The sequence below is a fragment of the Mytilus galloprovincialis genome, chromosome 4 (assembly GCF_965363235.1).
Source record: "Mytilus galloprovincialis chromosome 4, xbMytGall1.hap1.1, whole genome shotgun sequence".
Lineage (NCBI taxonomy): Eukaryota > Metazoa > Mollusca > Bivalvia > Mytilida > Mytilidae > Mytilus > Mytilus galloprovincialis.
The window spans coordinates 11,976,222-11,993,943 of NC_134841.1; the positions used below are offsets into that span (position 1 = coordinate 11,976,222).

At 31.2% G+C, this 17,722-nt stretch overlaps 1 protein-coding gene across 1 annotated transcript; it reads left to right on the forward strand.

The window, feature by feature from the left end:
- Window positions 1-1,353: 1,353 nt before the first annotated feature.
- On the forward strand, window positions 1,354-15,822 carry LOC143071364 (neuronal acetylcholine receptor subunit alpha-10-like). Its single transcript, XM_076245616.1, has 6 exons — window positions 1,354-1,475; window positions 3,307-3,351; window positions 7,170-7,279; window positions 9,651-10,186; window positions 11,915-12,105; window positions 13,818-15,822. Exons 1-6 carry the CDS (start codon window positions 1,437-1,439, stop codon window positions 13,974-13,976), a joined length of 1,080 nt encoding a protein of 359 aa, XP_076101731.1. The 5' UTR covers window positions 1,354-1,436; the 3' UTR covers window positions 13,977-15,822.
- Window positions 15,823-17,722: the final 1,900 nt, after the last annotated feature.

Below are 17,722 nucleotides of genomic sequence, written 5' to 3' on the forward strand. Positions count from 1 at the left end.
TAGTCATTTATGTTTATATATCAAAGGTGGACTATTAGTTCCGGAGAACACATGCCAATCAGTCATAGATGTTAATTTCTGTGTCATTTGGTCTCTTGTAGACAGCTGTCTCATTGGCTATCCACGTAATTGTCTATCCCAGATTCATGTATTTAGTTTTGATGTTATATTTGTTATTCTCGTGGGATTTTGTCTGTTGCTTGGTCGATTTCTGTGTGTGTTACATTGTAGTGTTGTTTCGTTGTTCTCCTCTTATATTTAATGCGTTTCCCTCAGTTTTAGTTTGTTACCCCGATTTTGTTTTTTGTCCATGGATTTATGAGTTTGAACAGCGGTATACTACTGTTGCCTTTATTTATCTACAACATCTTCTTTCTTTTTTTTTATTTTATAAATAACTGTACTGGCATGATTTTTTTAGTAAATGATTAATTGCACAACTTAATGCTATGTACTAAAACGAAACGTTTTTCATCCATAAAAATCAAACTGTTTATGTTGCTCTATTATCCCCCTAATGCATGTTTTGTGATGTAAATCTGTATCATAATTACATTTATATTAAAAAGGCAAACAATAAATGTGAACACATTGTATTTTCATTTCTAAGCATAGTGCTACTATATTGTTTAATAATATAAAAAAATCATCAAAGATACATGGGCAATAATTTTGTACGCATTACCACTTCTACACCAGACTCATTTTGATGTCTCGAATCAACTAAGTAAGAAGGTAAAATCAAATACTGTACGTTATGCCTTCTGTTTTATTTTCATCTGACGTTTTTGTCCATATCTTCAGGAGTGAACTTTCATCCATTTATTTAATACAAAAATTGCACAATTCTACTTTAAATAATGATACTTAGCCTTCTTTTAAATCACTTAACATATGTATAAAGTACTATTATTAGCAGTTCACTTAACATATGTATAAAGTACTATTATTAGCAGTTCACTTAACATATGTATAAAGTACTATCATTAGCAGTTCACTTAACATATGTAGAAAGTACTATTATTAGCAGTTCACTTAACATATGTATAAAGTACTTTTATTAGCAGTTTAACTCTCTTTATGATTTTGAATCATGTAGATTTCTAAAAAAGTATTCAAAACATTAATTAAAGTCCGAATATGATTTGAAGAAAATGTTTCTGTTGTTTCGCTGTTTTCCTCTTATATTTGATATGTTTCCCTCAGTTTTAGTTGGTAACCCGTTTTTTTTCGAACAGCGGTCAACTACACTGTTGCCTTTATTTATGTTAACCTGGGTAAACTACAGATGTTTTCAATTTTTGTGAAAAAGGCTATATTTTCCATAATCAAATTTTGTAGATTGTTCCAGTATTTCAAAGAATATATCCGACACGATCTTTGAAGGTTATGATAGCGGACTACGACCAGTATGTGCAAATGTCCCACTTGTCAATATGACAATGGGTATAGCTGTACGTCAGGTTATTGGTTTGGTAAGTACATTTTAGGTACATTTAAAAACTTTGTTAAAAATGTAAAGATGATAGCAATCAAAATTCTAGAATCTGAAATCTGAAATATCTTAACCAATATTGTAAATTTATCGGACATTGTGTAAATTAATTGGAATAAATATTTATGGACAGCTCTTGTTATGTCAGACATTAAATTGCACTTACGATTTTAAAATATTCTAAAGAACAATTTATATATGTTTGCAATGACTAAATGAACTATGATAAAATCAGACATTTCAAACTGACCTGATTCCATTATTTGTCTAGAACAATCTAGAACAATTCTCTTTTGGTCTATCGATATCGAATATATTTCTGTTTTACTTTACTTTATTTATTTTATTAATGAGCTTAGGATGCACTATGTGGAAAATCATTTTTAGTATTCTTTTTTCAGATTCTCTATATTGATATTAAACTTATTCTTTGTCATTTGCTTTAAACAATGGTAATTGTGTTGAAATGTCTACCTCATTATGAAAAGTTCACATCTATGTAGTGTTAAACATGTACATTCTTAAAAAAGACACATTTTATAGGGTTAACTAAAACATTTATATTTAGGGCAAGATTATGCCATCTGTTTTTACTAAAAGTAACAAGTAAAGTTCATACTCTATAAAAGTTTTACCATAATAATTACACTAAACTGATCCGCCGTTCCATCTATAGCTTCGCACAGTGTAGCGATAAGTGAACACAATAAGGGTCCAGTTTATAATTACACTAGCAATGCAATGAAATATCGAACGCATCACTGATTGATTTGTGTATAAATTGTATACCGGAACATAACTCATAACCGATCATTGAATACTGAAATCATTCACTTCAATCGAAGCCAAGAAAAGTTTGGCAAACATTTTCTTTGAACAATGAGTGATAAACAGGAAGTGGCTTCACTTACTCGCTTCAACTCAACAAGATCAATATGAAATCAATTACTTTCTTAAAAGCCAAGGAAACCTTGACAACGTTTTATTTTTGGACGTACGGACGGATAAAGCCTAGCGTTCATTAGACCTGCTTCCCCCTAATGCAGGCAAAACAATCAATAGATTCCCTGTTCGCGTTTCCGTACATACATTTATACTGCAACTAGTTGTGTTTTTTTCCTAATTATAGTAACATAGCTATATTTTGTATAATGTCAATTTCATCATGGAACACTTTTTCCACAATCAGGGGTTTATTTAATGAATGGCTGTTATTTATTTTGAATTTATTGAACCATAAAATTAATTTTTGACTCTTCACATTGAATAATCCGCGAAGCGGATTATGTTAAATGTGAAGAGTCAAAAATTAATTTTATGGTTCAATAAATTCAAAATAAATTATTGCCATTCATTATAAATAAATTTCTATCAAAAATTAGGCTCAAAGATATATATTGATACGAATAACAACGTACACAGATGTTTGCGTATGAATACACAACGTTAGAGTGGGCGTGTCTTCATAAAAATTGATAACATTGAAAATAAAGCTAATTCTTTTAACCAATCAGAAGACAGTAAATACACCAAATTTATTTATTAAGGAATGAAAATAAGTTTGACAATTGTGTTACTATTTAAAAAGCTATCAATGTATTTGTTTAAGTTGCGGTATGAAAACAATACTTGGTCAATGTCTTAAAAATATAAACTTTTTTGTACTCGGCGCAAAACTGTGGAAGGGCTCGGTAGAACCTCGCCCTTCCCCAGTTTCTCAGCCTCATACAAAAAAGTTTATATTTTTCTTTCATTGACCTAATGTTGTATATTTATTGTTTACAATTTTAACATTTGGTTTTTTTTTCTAGGATGAGCCAAATCAAATTGTACGGTTAAATCTATGGATGAGATTGGTAAGTAAAAATGAATATTTCAATACTACTTTATATAGAGAAGACACCGATCTAAAACCTGAAGTAAGTTGAAGAACAAAAAGGCAACACTACCATCTAGGACCTATGATTTTATTTTTGCAAAGCATGCAGCACGAGGAGAAAAGTATTTAAAGCGAAGTTCCTTTGCTTTTGGTGTGTTTTTTACTTTCTCTTTGACACATTCCCCATTTCCATTCTCAATGGTATGTTAATATTTGAACGACTTGATGTTTCTGTGTAGACTTTAGCTCTCTTTATAATGGTTGTTTCATTGGAAGGTAGTGTACTCGCCGATCTTTAACAGTTTTTTTAAGTGCAAATGAACTAATTAGTAGGAGTCAGACGAGGTTCGTCTAAAGTTTAAAGCTTGAACGAACATGGTTTCATTTGAAGTTTAATGTGAAAAGAGCTCTAATAATGCTAGCAATCAACAATTAAAATACTCATTATTTTGAATTAATATTCTTCCAACATAAAATATAATCACGCTATATAAATTATTCATTTTATTTAAAAAAAATAAAAAAAAAGAGTAACAAATGGCGATTAAGATTTAACTGTTAATTTCCAAATCAATTTTTCGTTGTTTCAAATATCTATCAAACAAAACATGTCCCTGTTATAAACCTGATCACATTTTTAATCACTATCTGATTGATGTACAATAATTGTTTTGAAGTTATTGTCTGTTGTGACTTTTCTAAAGTTTATTTTGCAAATTTATTTTTACACTAAAAACAAAATCGCATTTTTCTTGTATTTGGTTTATTGATTCTAAATTAAGCTTTTGTTATATCAGCAATAGCTATTGATACTACAAACTTTGATGAAGGTTAATTGGCGTACAAGAAACATCGACATGTATGATCCCTAAGGTTTTACTTTCTGGTTTGATGTTTACCTTCATTATTATATCTTCCGATCTTCATTAGATAACTTTGGTCGCTTCCGACCTGGCCTACTTATTATAAACTTAGTTTCTTTGATGGTTTGTGTCTCGTTCCAGAAGGTATTACCGGTTCAGGAGTCATTAATGTACTTCATGCATAGAATATAATTGGTCATGTTAGTTTCTTTAAAGGGGCACTAGCTACGAGATATATAAACAGTTTAATATACTATTGTTTTTTTTTTTTGGCTCATTAATTAAATGCAAATAGTGAAATAATAATTCGCTTTAAGCAGCCAGTATAGTTCAATTTTGTCAGAAATGAGCTTAAAACATTGAATATGAATTATTGACTTGCAAGTGTGTAATTCGATCCCTTTAAATCCGTATTCATGTGAACTTCAATTTAACTCCTAAGCTTGAGATGGATAACACGTGAATTGTATGTGTAAAGTTATGTAAAGAAAAACATTGTCAACATTAAAAGTGAAACAAATGTAAATCGTTTGATTGACTGATTCGATCCACAAACAAGAATGTGTCCCTAGTACACGGATGCTCCTTCCGCACTATTATTTCTATGTTCAATGGACCGTTAAAATGGGGGAAAATCTCTAGTTTGGCATTAAAATTAGAAATATCATATCATAAGAAACATGTGTACTTAGTTTCAAGTTAAATGAACTTCAACTTCATCAAAAACTACTTCGAACAAACAGTTAACCTAAAGCGGGACCGACGGACGAACAGACGAACGAACGATCGAACGGACACGCACAGACCAGAAAACATAATGCCCGTAAATTGGGCATAAAAATCATTCTTATAAGGTAAACACGATGATACACATTTATTTTTCATCTATAATATAAAATTAAATAGACCTAGAAAAATCCAACAACACGAGTTTGCTTAATCTATTTATATCTGTATTTTTGTTTACATCGCTTTTATGGTCATCGGGTGACTTTAGAGGTCAACTCGATGGTTGATTAGATGGCGTCTATACTAAAATACACACGAAACGGAGCTACGTATTGTCATGCCAGTGCCTTGTTTATTGTTTATTTAACACTTGTAATAGTTTGGATAAATGTTTTACATTGTTATAAATCAAATATGAGAATGAGAATTTTTGTGATCTTACTTTTTCCAAACCTAAATGTTTAAGTATGTGAAAATAATTTCTGAACGTGTATGGTATCATAAAACATTATCAAACGTCCATCACATTTGCAAAACAATCGACTCAATATGTATGATGTGTTTAAAATCGGTGAACAGGAATTTGACAGCTAGTGCTCCTTTAAATTCACTGTTCGAATACAAGTTTTGTTCTCAGCGAATTATCGTTGTCCATTTAAAGATATTAACCATGATGTAATGCAGATTTAACTGTTTCTGTGGTCACCAAGTTTTAAATGTTTAAGTAAGAGGCATTTTCTATACAAGGGAACTGGAAGGTAAATGGTATTACGGGTTTCTTTTTATTCTTTCATATTAGCTTCCGTAAGATCTCGTTCGAATAATTTAACAAGTTGGCCAAAAAAGGAACATAACTGGTTTTTATATGAACACCAATTGTTTGTGAAAAACTCGTTCTCTAAACGTAACAAATTGATATAGGAATAATCCAAACAAAATTGGTAGTATCATAGTGTGTTTTTTTTATATAGTATGATTCATCCATTATCAAGTATCTGTATCCACGATGGCCGTACTATTTTATCAAAAAGTGAAACGAGTTCTTGTAATCTATCTTACGTTTAGAATAAGGAGTACTGATATTAGGGGAATAGACTGTTTTTTTTATTTATTGTAAGAGGAAAGAGACTTTAGTTAAATGTGATCTAACATATCCTTCAGATCAAACTGATCATAGATACCAGGCTTAAAATTTTGTAATGTACTGCAAGTTTTTTAATTACCAACATTGCCAATAAGAAAATCAGGTTCATTTAATGTCGATTGAGCACACTTGTTAATACCGGTTGTAATAAACTGCACGTTTCATGTTTAGGTTTGATCATATGATTTATTAAGAAAAATTGCATGAATTATAAATTGTCAACCTAACATTAAACCAAATTTATTTTGATTTTTATTCATTACTATTCGAAGAAAACCAATTATCGTGGGTTCCGTTGGTATAGGCGATAACAGTTCATAGGATTTTTTTTTTTGCAAAACGTCAAAATCCGCTGTCAACAAAAATGCATTTTTGCCATAAATTACGATAATTGGTACATACGAAATTAAATGAATCCACAGTATTCTGTTTTGGTTTACAGGCCGTCGACTCATGTTGGATTGTTTGTTCCGATATTGTCAAGTAGATGTTTAAATTCTTTGTTGAGCCAAAAATATTAATCTGTCGTGAAAATGTTCCCAGTGTAGATAAATTTTGTTTACGATAGGGTACCTGTTGGAATTCAAAGTTCAAATGATTAATTTGAATTTACATGAATATAATTTCCCACATGCACCCCATCATCAAATGTCTGTAAAAATGAATCTGAAGTAAACTAAAATTTGGTATTTGTCAAAAGGAGTTACAGTCTCTTCCAATTTGACGTGATGTCCAAAGAAAACGTCAAAACATGACATTAAAACTTATTCAAACATTTTCTTTGTCAGAAAAATGCAATTGTTTTTATTACTAGTACCGTAGTTGTTGGCTCGTACTTGTTTAGTGTCCGTATTTACGTCACTTATTTGATTGTTCCCCTTTGTCTGTCACATAATATATGTACATATAATTATATAAATATGTATATTTTCCCCTTTGATCACACATCTATCAAAATAATTTCTTTTTAGAAGTTTAAAAATAGCCTTATCAGTGTTGAGATAATAACTTGAAAGGGCCAAACATACTTTGATTTTTATTTTGTGTGTTACATTTTAGAAATGGAATGACTGCTTGTTGACTTGGGATCCTAACGATTATGGTGGATTAGACAACATCATTGTCCCAATCAAGAGAGTCTGGGTACCAGATCTTACATTATATGACAGGTAATCACTATGAATATCTATGTAAAATAATATATTATGCCGTATCAATTGCACACTTAAACATAGTTATATCTTTAACCTCTAATTCAATGCATCTGCCATAATATTACGCCTTCTTATCAATGGTTACCTCTTTGAATCTTCTTCTCTTATCTTTCATATGTGATTTGAGCGATTTCTCTATTTTGATGTTTTTTCTTTTATGATATTGTTACCCGTTTAAAATTGTTTTTGACATTTTGTAGGAGCCTTCATACTTTATTGATTATACATATTTCTATCCCTTTACCGAAGATTTCGTAATAAAAAGTATAGTCAATTACAAGGAAAGTATTGCTATCTGAAAAAGTGGGCACTAGCTACAAGATATTAATAAAAATATAATATGATTTTATTTATCATAAATGAAAGTGAAATAATGAAACAACAATTCGCTTTAAGCAGCCAGTTCTGTTCAGTTTTGTCTAAATTAAGCAAATCAAAAGGGGTAATAAATTAATCACTTAAATTAAATAGTTTGACCTCACTGAATTCGTATTCATGTGACAATCAATTTACCCGATGAGCTAGACATTTGTTGCGCTTGTAAAAGTCATATTCAGGCATTCACATGAAAAGTATGAAAACATTGAAAGAGAAACAAAGGTGAACCATTTCGTTGACTAATTCGATTCACAAAAAAATCCTTCTAATACAGGTAAAAATGCTGAATTAACTTACTCTTTAAACCTACAACATGAAATCAGACAAACATTGAATATGTGTGAAATGGATGAACATGAAATGATTAGCTAATGCCCCTTTGGTGATTCATATCATTCTATTTTTCCCAATGCTTTAGAGATAAAAGTAGTCAGATCAAAGTTGTATCCGTGTTCATTCATGTTTTGAACACATCATACATATTGAGTCGATTGTTTTGCAAATGTGATGGACGTTTGATAATGTTTTATGATACCATACACGTTCAGAAATTATTTTCACATACTTAAACATTTAGGTTTGGAAAAAGTAAGATCACAAAAATACTGAACTTAGAGGAAAATCAATTCGGAAAGTCCATAATCACATGGCAAAATCAAATAACAATACGCATAAAAAACGAATGGACAAGAACTGTCATGTTCCTGACTTGGTACAGGCATTTTCAAATGTAGAAAATGGTGGATTAAACCTGGTTTTATAGCGCTAACCCTCTCATTTTGATGACAGTCTCATCAAATTCCGTTATAATTTCATTGACGCATAAACTAAACAGACACAATAAATAAAATAGTCAAAATATGTGTACATCAGTCATCATCGTATAACAATTTTGAAACGAACAATTTAACAGAACACAAAAACATCTATCTACAAACACATTCATTGATTTGTGTGTCTGACGTCAGAAAATTTTTATACGTCACACAAATTTGTCGTTCAATGTGCATGCAAACAATTTTAAAATTTACATAAGAAATGTTAGCATATAGGGTTAAAAAATCAAAAGTATGTAAGAATAAATATCAGAAATAAACCGAGATTGAAAATAGGCCAAAAGTTATATATAGAATTTATAAGAATCCACAAATAGTTAAACCCACTGTCAGTCTTCATCGTATAGCAATTTTTAAAGGAACAATTTAACAGAAAACAAAAACATCTACAAATACATTCATTGATTTGAGTGTCTGACGTCAGAATTTTTTTTTTATACGTCACATAAATTTGTCGTTCAATGTGCATACAATCAATTTTAAAATTTACATAGGCAATGTTAGCATATAGGGTTAAAAAATCAAAAGTATGTAAGAATAAATTTCAGAAATAGACCGAGATTGAAAATAGTCCAAAAGTTATATATAGAATTTATAAGAATCCACAAATAGTAAATTCCACTACTCGATTGAATGATTTTGACGTTTATGGTTCAACGTATTTTGTAATTCATAATGGAAATATGTCATAATGACACAAACTAGAACAATATCACACTGACGGGATCTTTTAAAGTACAGAGTCACGTTATAAGAACCAAAGAAATACAAAAAGTCGCATATACAAAGCACGACACCAAAAATTGAAAGACAATACAAACACATTGACGAGATGTACAAGTACCGAGCCACGTCAAACGGATTATCATATAAAACCATTGAACAGTAAAAGTAATATTAATAATAGAACAAAGACAAATGAAAGAATTATAAAACACGTGGAAGGGAATACAGATATTTCTGTTGTAGAAATAACAATTTTAAACCATATGTTACATGTATACTAGTATACATTCATATGATGTTTATCTACCTTGTATCATTCTTTTAGTAGCAGCAAACTAAAATTAAACAGTGAGATAAGATTGTTTTATATGATATATCTTTTACAGCACTGCAACAGAATTCAGCGGAATTAAAGAGTATAGAGCTGTCATCTTTTCAGATGGATCAGTTTATTATAACTTCCCAACTGTCCTAGAAGCTCTATGTCCAATCGAGGTTTTGAACTTTCCCTTCGATACTCAAATATGTGCTTTAGTATTTGGCTCCTGGAACCACCACGGTCTAGAAATAGACTTCTACCCGAAAGAAAACCCTGGAGATCTATCAACTTTGAAATCTAATGTTGAATGGTTAGTTCCAAAGGTAGCAGCAGAAAGACACACCGTAAAATATACTTGTTGTCCAGCACCTTATCCTGATGTCACTTTTAATGTATATTTGCAGCGGAAACCTGGTTACTATATCATTAACATATTGATACCGTCAGTGATGATAACAGTCTTAGCTATATTAGGATATTTTCTTCCGGTTGATTCTGGAGAAAAAGTTTCACTCGTAATCACAGTAATGCTAGCAATGTCGGTTTTCCAGCTGTTAGTCGCAGACAAACTTCCACCATCAGCTGAATCAACGCCTTGGATAAGTAAGACATGTTTGAAAATCATTTAGACACACTTATGGAAATACATTATTCACATATTTTAGTGTCTTTTAAGAAAGAATTAAAAATAAAATCAACACTTTTTGGGTCACTGTTTATTCAATTCTTTAGGCCACACCAATTTAATTTCTTGTTCTACGGATTTTTGGACTCCAAAATATGGGGCGAGCGAGCGATTTGAAAATTTTAATAAAAAAATATTTAATTTGCAAATTTTTGAGGCGAAGCTTGAAAAGTAAAGGCGAGCGATTATAATTTTTTTTTTAATACATCAAAAAGTAGATTTTGACAATATTAAAACTTGATTTATCACTTGTACGTTGACATTTCTTTAATTTCTGATGTATTTTTTCCATGTTCACCAAGAAATAGTTACATCTGGTCTATGTGTGTGTGACTGACAATGAGACAATTCTCCATTCAAGTCATAATCAGTTTGGGGGCAACCCCTTAATGTTATAAATATCCCTTTTACATGTACATGTTTTATGAGGGATCGATATAAGTTATAATATATTTGTTTGTTTAAAAGAGCTCATATTTTCTCAAAGAACTATATATCTATTTGGTGTTAAATGGTCAAAACATGTCCAAGAATTTTGTAATATTCCTGGACTTTAACCATGTTGACACATTTACTTTAACAGTTTAATATTATTCAAAATAAGTGGACCCCTCTTTTAGAATAAGTTGTTTAAAATATGATGCAACTCTCCTCTTTTTGAGTACAAAATTCTAAGTTTTCAAAGGTTTTGTATAGAAGAACTATACAAATCCTTGGTATTTCTGTTTTCTTTTCTACATCAATAAAATGACCCCTTATCTGAGGAAGCCTTTTAGGGTTGTTCTCAACCTGATAATAACAAACACAGGTCAAAGTACGGCCTTTTAAACAGGGCTTTGATACAGACCAAACAGCAAGCTATAAAGGACCCCAACATTATTAGCGTACACAATTCGAACAGGAAAACCAGCGGTCTAATTTATATATATATCCAAACAGGAAAATAACAAATTATGAACAACATCAACAAACGGTAACTGCTGAACGACAGGCCCCTGGATCAATCAGGACAGGTGCATAAACATGCAGTGGCTATAGATAGTTTTGTTTCGCCAGCATACAATATGATTGCAGTTGAAGGCAAATCCTTCAGAAGTTCTTCGTACTTTATTCTAACAGCGAACATGTTTTGATAGGGAATATAAGTAAGGGGGAAAGAAACCAATTGTTTGTTCTTTATAGGTATTTCCGCGCTGTTATATATTTAATTCGGAGCACTCCCTCTTTGGATGAAATAGGTTTCATGCTGAAGCCAATATTTTCACAGATATTTACACCTTGTGGTGGGGTGATTTTATGTTTAAAGTCGTTATATACAGGTTAGACTGTGATTTTAAAACAAATGTTGATATCTTTTTATAATATTCGCAAAAACAACGGTGCGGGAAATGGACATGATTACATTTCCGGATGCGGTAAGCGGGAATATATAAAAAAAAAAATAAATTCTGTTTTGAAAAAAATAGGTGCGGGCGGGTCCGTCGAACAAGGAATCGAATTGGTGTGGCCTTAACATTAACATTGTTTGAGAGCACAAAAAAAAAATATAACTACATGTTTTTTACTGTCCTATGTACTTTGCCTCAATGTAAAGTAATATAAAAAAATGAATTATTATACACAAATTCATAATTGTTTCTTTTCAGTGTTTTTCTTCAACTTCATCCTTGGTCTATCAGCGGTATCTACCATACTACAAGTACTTGTTGTTAATTTGTATTACCGCGGTGAAAGAGAGGTACCAACTTCCTTGAAGTATTACGTCATTAAACCTCTTTGCTATATCACATGTGTTTCAATACCTGGAGAAGACCCACCGTCATATTGTAGAAGAAAGGTAAGCCAATACATAAGAAACACATATATCTCCGTATAACAACAAATCATAAATTCCATGTTTTCATTTCATGAATTACATTCATCAATAATTCCCTACAAAAGATACACATGTGTTACTAAATAATACGGAAGTTTCAGTTAAAGTTAGGTGATACCTGAATTTAAAAACAATTAGAATATGTTTAAGATACTTGAATAGCATACTATAAAACAAGTGTAAGCGGACTTTCTTGTAACAGAAGACCCCTTATGTTCTCAAAATCTTCAGAAGTTTCGTGTTATACAATTTTTGTCTTCGATTTTTTTACCGTAAGGACAGACTTTAACTACAACCTTCTTTTATAAATCAACTACTGCACAGCACAAGTGTGTGCACGTGGGTAAAACCGTTATGAAATATTATGAACAAATGTGAATGGATAGTAAATAGTCATAAAAGAGGGACGAAAGATACCAGAGGGACAGTCAAACTTATAAATCGAAAACAAACTGACAACGTCATGACTAAAATGAAAAAGACAAACAGACAAACAATAATACACATGACACAACATAGAAAACGAAAGAATAAGCAACACAAACCTCACTAAAAATAGATGTGATCTCAGGTGCTTCGGAAGGGTAAGCAGATCCTGCTCCAAATGTGGCACCCGTCGTGTTGCTTATGTGATAACAAATCCGGTAAATAGTCTAATTCGGTAGGTCACATTTATGAAAGGGAAGGGGATTGTAGTTACGACGTAAGGAACATACCCGATATCATTTGTGAAACGGTTATTCCATAAAGGTCAACCAACTCGTGATGGTGTCCGTAAAATTTAAGAAGGGCTGACTTCAACTTCACCATTTGGAACTCTTAGTTTAATAGCTTCCTTGTGAGCAGCAACAATCTATCAAGAAAATCATGATAGGAAATGCAAGCATGGTAATATCGTATCAATTGAGAGATATATACCCCGTATGCAGGTGCTGTTGGAATGTTGCTACTTGGAAAGTTCACAATTGGAAAGCTGAAATCATCTCTTTTGTCGTAAAGTTTTGTTTTCAACCGACTCTCATTGTCAATTTATAGATGTAAGTCAACTGATTCGTAAAGAACAAATCTTAAAAACCAAAGCATTTAACAAGTGTTGTTGAAAAGTTTAATAAAAAAATGGGAATGCATGAAAGACGAAAAACATTATATCGTTCTATTATTTTGATTATTTTTGACGTGCTCTACAATTTTGTGTTGATTGTTTATCAGTCACAAGCCGGAATATTTCGCCAACAATATCAAACTTTAATATAACCTCAGTAAAAAAAACTGATTGAAATATACTGTGTCATACGTTATTTATATATAATGAATGTTAAAATAACATGAACAGAAGACTTATTTAAGTATATATACATGCTTAAGTTCACTATTTTCTTAACATTATAATTACAAAAATTTCTATTTATATAGCTGAAGAAAAGCTGGAGAATATGATTAAGAGAAAAGACTTTTTTCCTATGTTTTAAACTTGTAAGCCTATAATTTAAAACAAAAAGAAAAACACCAAGACATTGACAAAATAAAAATTCAAACGGATCATAAACTTGACCTCGTGCTACTGCTATCCAAGCTTACTTTCACATCAGCTAAATTCACACCATATTTAGCATATTTTGGAATGCTTCCTTCTATCTTTTTTGTTTACAAAACAAGTAATCTATTTATTTCAGATCCAATGTTCCGATTTTACAAAGCCGCAGGAAGCAACGAATACGGTGATGTGGCAAAGTTTTTCTATTGCAGTAGATCGGCTTGGCATTGTTTTGTTTTCATTTACTCTAGTCATTGGCATTGGTACAGTATTTACACATATGACAGGGAGTTTCTAGACTCTGTACTGTATGAAAAGAACTTACAAATATTTTTGTTTAGCTAGTGGATTTTATAAGAAAGGATTATTTCTACTAAAACCTATTTGTTTATTCAGTGTTAATGAACGCTAGAATTTATGTTGTGACTTTTAAATAGTTTTAGTTAATAGATCTAAAAAGCATGAACTTTGACACAACGATTTGAGAGCATCCTCGAGGGTTTTTTGTTTATGTGATTACTTGGACGTTTTTATAGTGATTATTTAGTTTAAACATATTTATTTGTGGTGGATTGGGAAACAAGTTATTGCAACTTATCCCTTTCCATTTGCGGTTGCGAGTGCTGTCTTGTAGCGGCATTAACCTACTCTTTTTCGATATCTACAAGAGTGTCTTTTATGTACAAGGGATATTGCTCTCTCTTAACACGGGTCAGTCATTTATCGTCCCCTTCCGATGAACCAGGAACCTTTGTGTTAGTAGTCCGATGCCCTAACCACTACACCACGGCTCTTCTAGTAATTATAGTGATTATTTGATTGTCAGACCAAATATTTCATGATAATCTGTATTTTTGATTTTCTGATTAAAACGCGAAATAAGGGTATGTAATTTTCCTCGGAGTTCAGTATTTTTGGGATTTTACTTTTTTCAACCATCATGACAGGCTAACAACACCCTTGTCACTACAGCGTTGGTGTACGAACAATCAAATTTTTCAAAAATCAAATTAAAAAAGTTTTATGCAATAGATGATTAACGGTGACCCTGTCGGGAATCTAGCGTTTATAAATCATGTAAATGGGTGCATTCTAGAAAGAAATTCTTTAATAGAAAAGGAATATCATGTTACTTGTCTCATTTTTAAAATTTTTTTAACTATTACTAGTAATGTGTATAAATATCGTTGTCAATTTGTTATTGACTCGTATTTTAAATAAGACCTTAAGGTGGTATCTTCAACCTTTTATTTGTAAAACAACTTAGCATTGGTCTAACATTTGGCAAAGCAATAAGGAGAGGGTCAATCAAACTCGTATGTCGAAAAGACACAGACAACGTCATAGCTAAAAGACTAAAAAGACAAATATAAAAACAATAGTTCACAAAATACAACAAAAAAAAACTTAAGACTGAGCAATACAAACCACACCAAACATAGGAATGATCTCAGGTGCTCCGGAAGGATTCTGCTCTATACGAGGCACCTGTCGTGTTGCTCATGTCATTTCAAACCCTGTAATAAGTCTTATTCAAAATCAAAGGAAGCAAACTTCATAAAAATCGTTCTTTTCGAGGCTTCCAAATTGAACTGATATTATACAATTGTCGTTTTAAGATACATAAAAGTGCAAACTGTTTATGCTTATTGTACCGCTGTTTATCATTTTTGAAAATATAGCTCTGTTTATGACTGACGAGATATACTTGTAATATACGCAATAAATTGCTTAAAATATAAACCACCAATTTCCCAGTTTACATAATATATATAAATAGATGACACACCAATGATACTTTTAAAGGGTTAACCGCGATGGTTCAATCCATCTTTTTTTACATTTTTGCCTGTACCAAGTCAGGAATATGACAATTTTTATCCATTCGTTTGATGAGTTTGAGCTTTTGATTTTGTCTTTTGATTCGGAACTTTCCGTTTAGAATTTTCTTCGGAGTTCGTATTTTTGTTAATTTACTTTTAATTGTCTCTTTTTATTATTGAGAATTATAAGATATTTCACTTAAAGCATTCATAAGACAAACGTTATAGCAGCTGTTGATTGTATATTAATATTATAGTATGTTGGAATTGATAGTAACATTATAAGTGTTGTAAAAATATCCTAACAATTGTAATTAAAATATTTGATTTGTTTTCATAAAAGTCTTTAAAACATTATTGTGTATTATGTAAGATTTTACAGGAGTTCGAAAGGTAAATAAAGTTTGTTATGATAATAAACGTTTATTCATTCCAAGCATAGACATATAACTATATTTCTTCATTATAGCAGTCTACAATATTAAAATTTATACAGAACCTACTGGTGTTTAAATGAACGTCTGACATGAAAATACTCCTACTTTTATCAATTTACATGCCAAGCTGATTTCATTTCAAGTAAACAATGTGATTTATTGACCTTCAAAAGAGAATATTAAACATATTGTGGTTAATTTTGTATCTATTGTTTATGTAACTGTGCTGTACTTAGTGTTCTAAAATATAAGTCTAATAATTGTTATGCCATTTTAGCTACTCCCTGAGACAGTTGGATGATTTTCATATATCTTTAAAGCCATATGAAACGATTGACCCTTGAAAAATAATGTTAATCAAATTCTTAAACCTTAGTATACATATGTCTCATTGACAATCATATCACATCTTCTTTTTTATATATATCATAAACTTTATCTTCTGTACACGATTTTATTATTTGTTTTGCATAAATTTCGTATAATCGTCAATGAATATTCAATAAATATTTCAATCGGTCAGTGTTGTTATGAAAATATGGCAGCTAATTTATGGTCGTGTTTTGAAGCCGAAGTTTAACGATTGTCCCCCGTGTGTAAACAATCAACAAAGAAGCATGGATATTCAGGTAAGCACGCGTATTACAGGTACAATAACATATAGTTTATCTTGATGTTTATGTTTTGTTTTCCATTTGCACTTGCGTATTGCGATCACCGGATTTTTACGAGAAAGGTCACGCTGCATACGGAAAACATGTCGGCGAATTGTTTGCTGGAAGCAGGCAGTTAAAAAAAGAGTTAACTTCTTCTATATTTGGACAAGTTATAGAATTTTCTTGAGAAAAGTATATGTACCCAAGGTTTATAATACAAACAAGCCATTTATGCAAAAAAAAAATAATTTGTAGTTTCATATGATTTTAACCGTTATTTTACTTATTGTAGTACAAACATGTTTATTGTTTCAGTAACAAATGTGGAGCAGGATCTGCTAAATTTTCTGCTACGCATGATTACTCTTTCGCTTTTTGGGGGTATTTGTGTTGCTCAGTCTTTTGTTCTTTATGTTATGGTTATGGTTTGAAGGTTGTTGTTTGTTGTTTTTTTTTGTCGTTTTCGGTTTTTGTCAGTATAATGTTAGTTTATCTTCTACGAATGAGTTTGAATAGCTTTGTGATAACTTCTGCTTCTCTTTTACACACATCATGCATACTTGAATCATCGCCTTACTTATATTTCAACTAGATTTTATTCCGCTGCTTGTGGACTTTGCTGTGGAAGGTACCATTCTCATTCTCACAATTTAATTGTCGCATTATTAAAGGATATAGTTTTAATCTAAAAAAAATAGCTCACAAATTTAATGGAGCAAATTTAGAATGATCACTACAATTCATTAAGGCAAACTTGTCTTTTGACGGATGTGGCTGTTCTGAATAATCTTTCGATTTGGTTTTGTCTATCTGGTTTTCTAAAATATTTATATAGTAAGAACAAATCTGTAGAAGGTTTTCCCAATTGTGCATGCTTAAATTGGCATTAAGCATTTAGTTGATTATAAATCTGCAAAAACAAATAAGATACAGTGCTTTCAGCAATTGTACATCGAAGATGTTCTGTATCAATAAAAGGATGTTTTGAAATGTACCAAAGGGAGCAACCAGCTATCGTCAAAGGGGGTTATGTTTTTTTCCTTGTTTTACTAGACTATTTTTTCTTCTTCATTCAGTTCAAGAGCAGAATATTTTTATTAGACGAAAACACGCCAGCATTTCCCTAAA